The sequence below is a fragment of the Mizuhopecten yessoensis genome, unplaced genomic scaffold, assembly GCF_002113885.1.
Source record: "Mizuhopecten yessoensis strain PY_sf001 unplaced genomic scaffold, ASM211388v2 scaffold7939, whole genome shotgun sequence".
Classification (NCBI taxonomy): Eukaryota; Metazoa; Mollusca; class Bivalvia; order Pectinida; family Pectinidae; genus Mizuhopecten; species Mizuhopecten yessoensis.
This window is the reverse complement of record NW_018407298.1, coordinates 30070-41542: the sequence shown is the minus strand read 5'-3', so window position 1 is coordinate 41542 and position 11473 is coordinate 30070. Positions and strand designations below refer to the sequence as shown.

The 11473-nt window shown below is 33.8% G+C and overlaps 1 protein-coding gene across 1 annotated transcript in view; it reads left to right on the top strand.

The window, feature by feature from the left end:
- Positions 1 to 1113: 1113 nt before the first annotated feature.
- LOC110454607 (cytoplasmic phosphatidylinositol transfer protein 1-like) overlaps positions 1114 to 11473 on the top strand; it is a 34392-nt gene continuing 24032 nt past the window's right edge. Inside the window, exons 1-2 of the mRNA XM_021504218.1 lie at positions 1114 to 1302; positions 7371 to 7519. Coding sequence (XP_021359893.1) covers positions 1255 to 1302; positions 7371 to 7519 — 197 coding nt within the window. The 5' untranslated portion in view covers positions 1114 to 1254. The remainder of the gene's footprint in view (positions 1303 to 7370; positions 7520 to 11473) is intronic.

Sequence of the window (11473 nt, the reverse complement as noted above, 5' to 3'; positions counted from 1 at the left end):
ACTCTGTCAATATATGTCGTTATCAAGTATTCATGAACATCATTATGATTGGTTATCATAAGAATTTATTTTTATTTTTTGATGACATGGTTTCTTGTGATGCTGGCTGTGACAGATGGTTTTATAATAGATGTGTAAGTGATCTCTCAGATCACGGAATCTAATTCCGTGGTCAGATTTACATTTGTCTAGTGATAGTTTTATTTGGAAGTGTGGTAAGTGTTCATAAAACAGCCATAAAAGTCAGAAGTATTTTTGGTATTTTTTGATGTATTTGTATTTGTATCATTGTCACGCTGGTAAAATAATAGCCGCTTCCTACCGTCTCGCCTGGGGAGAATTATATTTTTAGCTCATTCGGTATAACGTAAGACTAGTAAGCCAGAGGTCCCGGGTTCGACTCCTAGCGGAGGCATTGAAAAAATGATGACCTCTGTTACATCATATTAAAAGTCAAAAAATGTGTAGTGAGTAAACTTAAAATTCATTTTGAGAAAAAACACACTATTATTTCAATCATAAAACCATTTTTAAAGTTATTATAAAAATAACCATTTTTTCTAATGATAACCAATCATGTATAATATATATAAATATATATTACTTATATATACATGAATACTTGATAACGACATATATTGACAGAGTGATGTCCCTTTAGCACGGGTACGGGAGTAAACAAAACACCCGCGATCCTCGCCCGTGATCACAACAAAGTCAGAATTCCATGTGAAATATGGCGTTTATTGCAGTAATGTATTTTGTTCTATAAATCATGTTAATTTTCACTCAATATCTAATTATATATGAAAAACCGTGATTTTCACGGTTGACTGCGGCGTAAAAGTTTTACCTCCTTAAAATACCCATTATCGTCGATTTCTAAATTATTAGATGATAAATAGACATTTTTGTAACTGTCGCATTTAGAAAATAACGTTTGAAATTATTGTATAATTTTATAAAAAATATAAACGATCGCGTTAATGAGATATTAAAACATCTCTATATGCCTGGTACGAGGTTTTGGGACGGGAGCGGGAGCGGCGTACAAGATTTACCTATCACCATATTATTCGGAACACTGTGTTATTAGAAAAGTCGAGAGATATTCCGAGCTCATATTCTGGGAGGTTGAAGGATGACCGAGTACAAGTGAAGGGGTGATGTGGACATAGAAAATTTAGGCAGCTGTTTGACTCAAGAAATCGGCCCAGACAATGTTATAGACAGGGATTTCAAGTATCTGCGACAATGTATTTGAAGGAATATCGTGTGTGCATGCCTTTAAGTGTGAAGGAGGTAAGTTGGCATTACATGAATATTGATATGTTGACAGTGTCCGTTATAGCAGAGATAGATAATTATCAGGACAGGTAGACAGGTAACCGGATCTCGTATCAACGTGTGCTTTATGAGATCCGGGGTGTGACAAGGTGTGGTCATATGCACTGGAACGGCATGCCCCTGTTGGCTTTAATATAAACTTACGCAACAAATGCAGCAGAATATTCTGATAATGATATTTATTCTGTTAATGATTTACTATTGTCATAATATGCATACTTCGGTAGAAATCATGTAACTAAACGAGGGAAGGTAGATAAATCGTCAGTCATTGTTTTGATGAGAACTATAAATGAAGATTCTTTTGTATGAATGCATTAATCTTTCACTATGCAAATCTAGCTCTAATATACAATGTATGTCCAGTACAGTGAGCTATATAGGTGTAAAGACCTATAATAGCTGTATTGACCTGTCACTCTCAGAATAGGTCTTTTGAGCTATTTTCATTTGATTTTCTTTTTTAAGGTTAACGAAACAAAGTTGCTATTAAAAGAAGATTTTATCATTAGGTTGAAAACAAAAGACATTAAATTAAAGTATTCTTTTTAAAAAATAATTATGTTAAAAAAAACCCAGAAATTTTACATAAATTTATGAAAAATGAAAAATAAACATCTAACTGTATGTTTTATGTAGTCAACATTACCATAAAACTTATTGTTTAATGCGACTTTGCTTTAATTTAATGAAAATTGAAATCTGAGAAAATATATTACAATACAGCTATAATGTATAGGTGAATAGGACCTGTGTATATTGTACATTGTTGAGTGTATGACTATAGTCGTTTAAGGGAGTTTACAGAATCAAACATATATACATGTTACATAATTATTCTTTATGATTAACTATTGATATTTCGAAAATCTGATAAAATTAAAAAAAAAATGCATCTTGCATTAATTAAGGTTCAAGTTATGTTACACTTTAGTGATTTTGGAAGGATATTTTTCATTCCAGTCTTTAGATAATTTTCAAAATGTTCACAATTACTTTAATTACTAATTAGGAGATTTAATGAGTTCTGTAAATGTAAGTGATCGAATCCCACACGATAAAGTTGAGCCCAGGACTTACATATCCGTGTCCCAAAAATGACTTTCCTTTCTAGATTTTTTAGTGTATTCATGATAAGGTTTAATTCAAAGATATCCTATATATAGGCATGGAAAAGGGATAATTAACATCCTATTCTGTGGCCTTGGTTTTTAATAATCCATAACATCAGTGTGTTACCCTACATCTACAAATAAATGTATTTTGTATAAAAATAAAGAATTAACTTTCTATATAAAAAATAAAATATTTTTTGCATGCATAAATTATAGAGTTTTCTATTTCTAATGTCATAACCATATTATTAAATTTGGCTTTGAAAGCAGTTCTCACAAAAATACTCGTGCAAGGTAATGCCTTCAATTAATATTGCTAAAATGTGACACAAACATCTTTTGTTTAAATATATTAATATATTTAACAAAAGTTAACATAGGTTGGAACATTTTTTTTTTTTAAATCAGATATCAGATATTGACATTTGATATTCCTACAAAATATACATAGTTGATCATAAGTAAGAAAGATAAATAACCAAAGTTACTGCAAGATATGGAAAAAAAATAAGTTGAATACTGCAAGTTTCAGTAAGTACGGTCAAACTTCCATCAATCAATGCAAACTTAGAATATTTTGATTTCTCTATTATTAGCTCACCTGGCACGAAGTGCCAAGTGAGCTTATGCCATGGCGCGGCGTCCGTCGTCTGTCCGTCCTCGTTCGTCCTCGTCCGTCAACTTTTCCTTTAAACAACTTCTTCTGAAGAACGGACAGGCCTAGAGTCATGATATTTGGCTGAAAGCTTCGTTGGTAGGAGCCCTACAAAGTTTGAGAACAAAAATGACCTTGACCTGTTTTCAAGGTCACAGGGGTCAAATATGTCAAAAACTTCAAACGACTTCTTCTAAAGAACTAAAAGNCAAACTGTAGTTGTGTACTTCCTATTTATTATTTCATTTGTTTCATCTCCATGATTCCTTATTTCCCCCATATATGGCGACTATTCATATTATAGAACAGACAGTACAGAGAAATATATTGAATTCCTATAGTCAGAATAAAATATGTGTATGTGTATTGAATGGTGGATTAGCAAATACAAAAAGCAGGTCACTGTGACCTGTTGTTTTACCTTGACCTCAGCCTCTGAAAAAGTTTGCTCTAGACTAACCAGATCTGGTATGCAAGTATATTTTGGCACGAGGAGAACAGGAAGTATTTCACTGTGACCTATATATACTAAAATAGGTTTACAGCTCGGTATATAAAGAAGTCATTACTGGTGGGGGACTATGGATTGCTTTGCAATACTTTGCGCTAAGTTAGCTTTTGGCTTACAGTTCTAGTTAGATCACCTGGCATGAAGTCAGCCAAAGGAGCTTATGCCAGGGTGCGGCATCCATCGTCTGTCCGTCTGGCATCAACTTTTTTTTCTTTAAGCGACTTTTTCTCAATAATAATATGCACTGAGTGATGAGATTTTTGCCATAAGCATACTGGGATATTGGGTTATCAACATTGTTCAAATGAATGACCTTCTTCAAGGTCACATGGGTCACATATGTTGAAATCTTTAAATGACTTCTTCTCGAGGCGATATTTGGCAAGGAGCATGCTGGGATGAAGGGTTTGTTCAGAAGAATGAACTTGTCTCATATTCAGGGTCACAGGGGTCAATTATGTTAAAAAAAAAAAAATGACTTCTGAATTACCAAAATGCAATGGGTGGTGGTAATGTGACCAGTAGTTCATGTGAATGGCCTTGACACACTTTCAAGGTCACATCTAGTCAATTGTGTACAAACATTTAAAAGTCATCTTCTAAATAAACAAAATGTCTAGGGTGATGATATTTGGCAAGTTGCGTTCTTGAATGAAGGGCTATAAAATTGTTTGACTTAATGTCCTTGTTTGGCTTTCAAGGTCACAGGGGTCAAATCAAATGTGTCAAAAATCTTTTAACAGGTTCTTTTGAATGACTTTGAGTCAAGACACTGATATTTTGCCTGTAGCTTTACTTTTGTCCATTTTTAAGGTTACAAGTGTGAGATTAGTTATAGTTGAGTGATGCAGGCACACTCTGTACATGTACCAAGTAACACCAATAAAATTGGATGCTGACTGCTATGATAATTATATATAATCCATCCAGAGAAAGTGAATAACAAGCCTCAGAATATTTTTAACCTTAGTCATGGTTAGAATGCTAAATTGTTTCTTTCATTTTATGCAGTATATACAGTTCAAGTTAAACATAATTTTCGCATTGTGACCATCACAGTGTTTTCTACTTCATATATTGGTAATTTTTTGTAAAGTTTGATTTTGGGGGAAAACTATTTATGCAAAATCACATTTTTTGGAAAAGGTGTTTTTTTGGTGGGATTCTGGTATTTTCTTAATTGAAATTTGATTTTGTATCTACTTAAACCCTATGCAAAACAACATGTGTGATACTGTGTAGAACTTTGCTAATTTTCAAAATGGATTTTATGTTGCAAAGTTTCATGTTTACACATTAATTGGTGAATATAAGTACCGTGCAAATATTTTGCACTTTTTAAATGTATAGAAGCATCATCAAAAGAACTCAAGTGAAGCCAGCCTATACAGTTTTAGCGGCTTCTCAAATTATAGCTACAAATAAGTTCTGGGTTTTTGTACCAAAGAAAATTGGCAATGATGCAGTAACACAGTTTCAAATCCTTTTACTGTTTCACCAAAGAGACAAATTTTATGACTCATATGACTAAGAATATTTTATAGATTTTAAAAGACTTCTTTAGTTCTTCAATTTTGTTGACAAGTGATATTGAGATGTACATGTAGTTATAATGTGTTCAGGACCGGGTTCACAAAGCTTAGCTGAGTCATGTCAAGTAATTTTACAAATTACCTTTTACAGGTAAACTTAGATATATTATTCTTGACAATAAAAATAGCCGTCAGGCAGTTTTATAACCTCTCAATGAACTGTTGATGACATTTTTGTAGTTGATGGACGTTTCAGATGAACAAGAATGATAGAAATTCTGTTTGACTATCTTCAATTGAGTGTTCAAATGTATAATTTGATACAGGTGTGCAAACAGTTTCATCTAAGAGAACTAGCCAGCAGGTTGATTTTGAAAAGTACTGCTAGCCCAAACAATATTTTTATATTTTCGTAGTCCAACATAACATGTTAGTGTTGGACTTTAATTTACACCCCTGTAAATAGATTTATAATCAAATCTCTTCATCCTATCACACATGGACACAATGTTACATGTACCAGGTACAAGCTGTTACATGTACCAGGTACAAGCTGTTACATGTACCAGGTACAAGCAAAACAGTTTGTTTTATATGAATTAAAGGAAATTTGAATCTCAATCAATTAAATGAACATATTGTATTACTACACTTTATCACATTGACAGGACTATCTACTTAATTTAAGTTCAAAAGTTTAATTAAATTAACCTATTATAATACTACTCTTTATTCCATTCATAGGATCATCAAATACATTTAAGTTCAGTTGCAGATTTAGTCAATCAATTTTATTAAGTTATAATACTGTACATGTACTTAAATGTATATTTATCACATTGATATGATTTTATCAACTTAATAAGATTTATAGTTTTCATGTAATGAAACATATATACCAATATGATCCATTATACCGATCAATCGGATTGGTCACTGCTCTGTCTGTAACAGTTACAGAAAGCTAATTACAAATTCAACAGTTACAGAAAGCTAATTACAAATTCAATGCTTGTTCAAATTGAGTTGAAGCAAGAATAGGATACTGAATGTGTGCACCACACTGCACTTATATAATCCAATACCGATCCAGTAGTAGAGCCAACGCCGCTACTGTAGTTCTGGTTCGGTTGGTTCCGTATATCCCTTGTCAGGACGGTCCTGAAGAAGCCCACCGTTCGGGCGAAACAGGTAGACGTATCCTAATAGAGAAAATTCAACTGATCCCGAGCTTGTTGCGATTGACACCTGTTCTATATAATCCAATGATACAAATAAGCTAATATAGAAAAACAAGTTTTATAAACAAATGGTATTAACTACAGCAGCACACAGGTGATTTATATTTTTTTCATCAAGCTTAAAAAACACTTCTAATATTGCTATTGACAGACTTTCACATGTATCTTGTGATCATGGCACCAGAGCTTACATCTCGAAAGATGTTTCTTTATGCAAAACTTTCATTTTGTAGTAATACAAAAATGTGATACAAGGAAAATGTAATGGTTTCTTGTTGAATACATGATATCTTCACTTGTTTGGCAGATTTCACTTATGCCTTACACTAAAGTATTCAGGCATATTCATGTAATGTTTATGGTATTCAGTCACTCTCATAAAATATTGTTAGTGTTCAGCCATACTTATGAAGCATGGTATTCAGCCAACCTCATGAAATATTGATAGTGTTCAGCCATACTTATGAAGCATAGCATTCAACCTCTCTCATGAAATATTGATAGTGTTCAGCCATACTTATGAAGCCTGGCATTCAGCCACTCTCATGAAAAATTGATAGTGTTCAGCCATACTTATGAAGCATAGCATTCAACCTCTCTCATGAAATATTGATAGTGTTCAGCCATACTTATGAAGCATGGCATTCAGACACTCTCATGAAATATTGATAGTGTTCAGCCATACTTATGAAACATGGCATTCAGCCACTCTTATGAAATATTGATAGTGTTCAGCCATACTTATGAAGCATGGCATTCAGCCAACCTCATGAAATGTTGATAGCATGTTCATCGATTGTCTTGAATTATTTAATGGTATTCAGCCAAACTCTTGAAAAAAATCAATGATTTTCAGCCGCTTTCATGAAAAATGTATGGTATGCAATGGACATACATCTAATCCCGTTGGTGAACTTACCTAAATGTGTATACATTAATTTAATCAACCCTTAATTTGTTTGCCTGCAGTACCAGATTGGCCAGCTGTACATGATAGCCAAGCACAGCCATGAACAAAGTGAGAATGGTGAGGGAGTAGAGGTGGTCACCAATGAACCCTGTGAACACGAAAAACATGGAAAAGGACAATTTACAGAAAAAAGAATCCATTTGTCTAAGTAAGTAATTGTACAAACATTGTAATATCTATATCAGATGGATAGTTCAATATATAATCTGGCACAATGTCAATATTTATAGAACGTCAATCTTCACATGTCGTGTTTAACTCGACTGAAGTTAGATATTTAATTTGAGATCAGGAATCTTGTACTGTTGTACATGTAGTAATCTTTTATCTACGTTTATAAGTAGATTATACTGTGATCTGTTTGATGTGTTCTTAACGATTGTTATAAATCAATAAAGACTACCCAGTTATGTTAAATTTGGTTTTATATTTTGTTCGCAATATCAGAATTTCCTGGGAGAGTCCATATAGGAAGTGTTAATCCACTAAAAACTAAATTGAAATAGGAATAATTTGTAATTCTTTACTGATCATAAACTAATACAGTTCATGGATACAACATGTACATTAAACTTAATTACAACAAATGTTTCCAGGGCCCTTCCATAAATACAATGTTCAAATGTCTAACAAATAATTTGCTTGTAACATGTTTGTGTGAAGGACAAATATTCCTAAATTGCACATGAACAATTCCTTCAAATTTTAAGATGATATAATATAACTAATTTAAATACAGAGGGATTTATTCGATAATAGGGCTTAATTCATCTTCAATGTCATTAAGACGCACAGAGCAAGTTCACAGCTGACCTAGAATATTTCTGTGTAATTTAACATTTTGACGACGAAACAAAAAAATCTCTCAATCTTGCTTGAAATTATCCAACAAACGTTGTTTACAATATATTTAAAATTGTTTATTTAAAACCAACATCTTACACTGGTTGTTAAACAGAGGCTTGCCAAGGCCATATACAGAAGACCCCCTTGTCTAGAAGGGTCTGATTTACCCTCTCTATTAGGAATGGGTGACTTAGGGGTGTCATATTATCTACAGATGTGATAAACACTTCTTAACACTGATATCAGTTGATAAATGGTTTTATCACATAATGTACTGTGTTATCCAGTGAATATACCCATGTCATATTCCTTTGCTTATTGACCCATGTAATATGACCTATCAGCCCTGCGATTGGTTGTAAGTTTTAATTGTTTCAATTGTGACGTCATGTCTAGGACAAGGACATGATGTCAGAGACTTACGCACTGAAGTCAAAATGGCAGCATTTTTTTATTTCAAGGTTGCATGAAAATTGTCATTTTACACGATTAAATGCCACACATCTTGATTATGTGATAAAAAGGATCTAACACTCGTTTTCATTTCAGATGAAGTCATGAAATTGATCTTCACAAGTTTTTCATTTTAGCTGACCAGAGGCTCGCTGAATTGAAAAATTCTTGGACTCGTTTCATAAATCTTATATGAAATGGAAACTCATGTAAAATCCTATATATCTTCAACGCATAAGTTAATGGGATTGATATTATCAAAAATCGCCCTAATAATCTCTTCAGCAATTTTACTTTTATTTCCATGCGTTAGAAATAAACTTTCAAGTCTGCAACCTTCATATGAAATTTGAAATATAGAATTTCAAGTACCTACTTCTTTTGAAAAAGAAATTACAAATTTGAAATGTCAAAATTAAACATAGAAATGCCAATTACTATAAGGACCAAAGGGAATCTATATAGTTATATATAGCAATAGCAAACATTAACTGACAAAATCCATGATGTCTGCCTGTCGGCCATATTGTTCTTCTGATCAATCTCAATATAAAACATATAAACCTAAGGATCAACAGAACCTACTTATAAAATTGAGAAAGGTCTGTCAAGTTCCTTTTTTGAAACAGATATATGTGAAAGAGTATGTTTGTTCGTGTTTATGTCTTATTGAATAAATTTATATTTTATCTGCAAATAACTCATTGTCGTCTTCAAATCTCCTCAAATCCTAGAACCCTGACAACAGCGAGAGCTGACCAGAGGTGTCGCTCTCCTGTTACAGAGATAACAAATTTGAACTGTCAAAGTCCAAGATGGCTGCCTGGCAGTTTTGTTATTGTGATCAATCTCAACATGAAACATGCCCATATAAGGACCAAGGGGAATCTATATAGGAAATTTAATAAATGAAAGTAAAGTCTTTCTTGAGAAATAGCAATGACAAGAATTATTTAAGGACAGACAATGTACCAACAGTGATTTGAACACAGATTGCATAACCTGATGATGATGTTTGATGGACTAGAAATAAAGATGATAAAGGTAACTTTGTACCAATATAACAGGTTGTATAATGACTGTGGTGCCGACCAGCAGCCAGTGACATAGGGTAGGCCCCTTTTGCACCATTACGGATTCTACCAGTTTGGTTGTTTTTAAATGTAACATTTTGGGTTACAAATCCTGGCGGACATGTAAATGTTTATGCAGGCCTTGCAAGGCTTGTCAAGGCTTACCTGAAAGCTGCATCAGATTACTAGGTCTGACCTTATTTCATAAATGACCATCTCCGGTTCAACCGATTGGATCCATGGTACACAAATGCGGCCTTGTAACTGTATATGTACAGGCCAATCGGCTCATATTACAACCCAAATGTAAGCTGTTTATTTCAATGAGATAAACCAAAGTCAGTTATAAAATTTCTTTATGAAATAATTTAACTGCAATCTTCTTAGTATCGCCTCGCATGGTTATTTGAATAAAGTAACTTGCAGGTTTTGACAGCTGAAAAGTACTCTCTATAGTAGTAACATAGTATGCTAATATATATCACATTTTGCTTAAATAGTGGTTTTCTTTGACAATCGAGAAGTGAGTTTCAGCAGAATACACTGTGTTATAGATGTCATTCTTCAAATGGTTATGTCCTTTCACACATCGGAAATGTATCATGTTTAAATTGCTTGAATATCTATAATTCTTGCATAAAAGTGTAGTTTGACATATTAAACATCTTGAAAGATTGATACCCGGTAATTGTATTTTTGGCTTTATAAATGTATGTGAAGTTAGCTTGGGTTTCAATAAGACTGCAAAACCGATATATCAGTTTTGATACCTTCATTTTACTTTACAGCTAGGTCTGAACATTATATGCATGTACATGTAACATTAAAAGCTGTCATGTCCTATATTAATCCCATTAGACAACATGTACACTGGCCATTACTCCAGTCCTCCTTGGTGAAAGCATGTGTCCAGATCAGATAATGTATATATATATATACAGCATGTGTAGCTTGTCCATTCGACTCATGTATCATTTAAATCTAATATGTTACATCACATTTTTGTGAGAGAAATTTCAGAGCTTCCTGCACAATAATTATAAGGAAGTTAAACATTTAACAAGACAAAAACCAGAGATTATAATTTCACATGTTCTGAATAATTTGAATGCATAGTGAATGGTTCCCTGTCCACGTTAATTACCAGTGTTCATTCTGTGTGTAGAAGCTGTCAATGTCTCGAAATAGTTTCTGTTGGATTATATGTCTGTAATAGGTATGGAAGGGAATAAGAGTATGAGAGGAAATGCAGAGGACAAGTTAAGTTGTAGAGGGAACTTATGAAGGAGGAAGGTGTACGTAGGTGTAGAGAGGGGAGCTTTGAGGCAAGTTGTAATGGAGGATGGGCATAGGTAGGTGTAGAGAGGGGAGGATTGAGGCAAGTAGTAAAGGAGGGAGGTGTAGGTAGGTGTAGAGAGTGGAGGTTTGAGGGAAGTAGTAAAGGAGGGAGGTGTAGGTAGGTGTAGAGAGGGGAGGATTGAGGCAAGTAGTAAAGGAGGGACGTGTAGGTAGGTGTAGAGAGTGGAGGTTTGAGGGAAGTAGTAAAGGAGGGAGGTGTAGGTAGGTGTAGAGAGGGGAGGATTGAGGCAAGTAGTAAAGGAGGGACGTGTAGGTAGGTGTAGAGAGTGGAGGTTTGAGGGAAGTAGTAAAGGAGGGAGGTGTAGGTAGGTGTAGAGAGGGGAGGTTTGAGGGAAGTAGTAAAGGAGGGACGTGTAGGTAGGTGTAGAGAG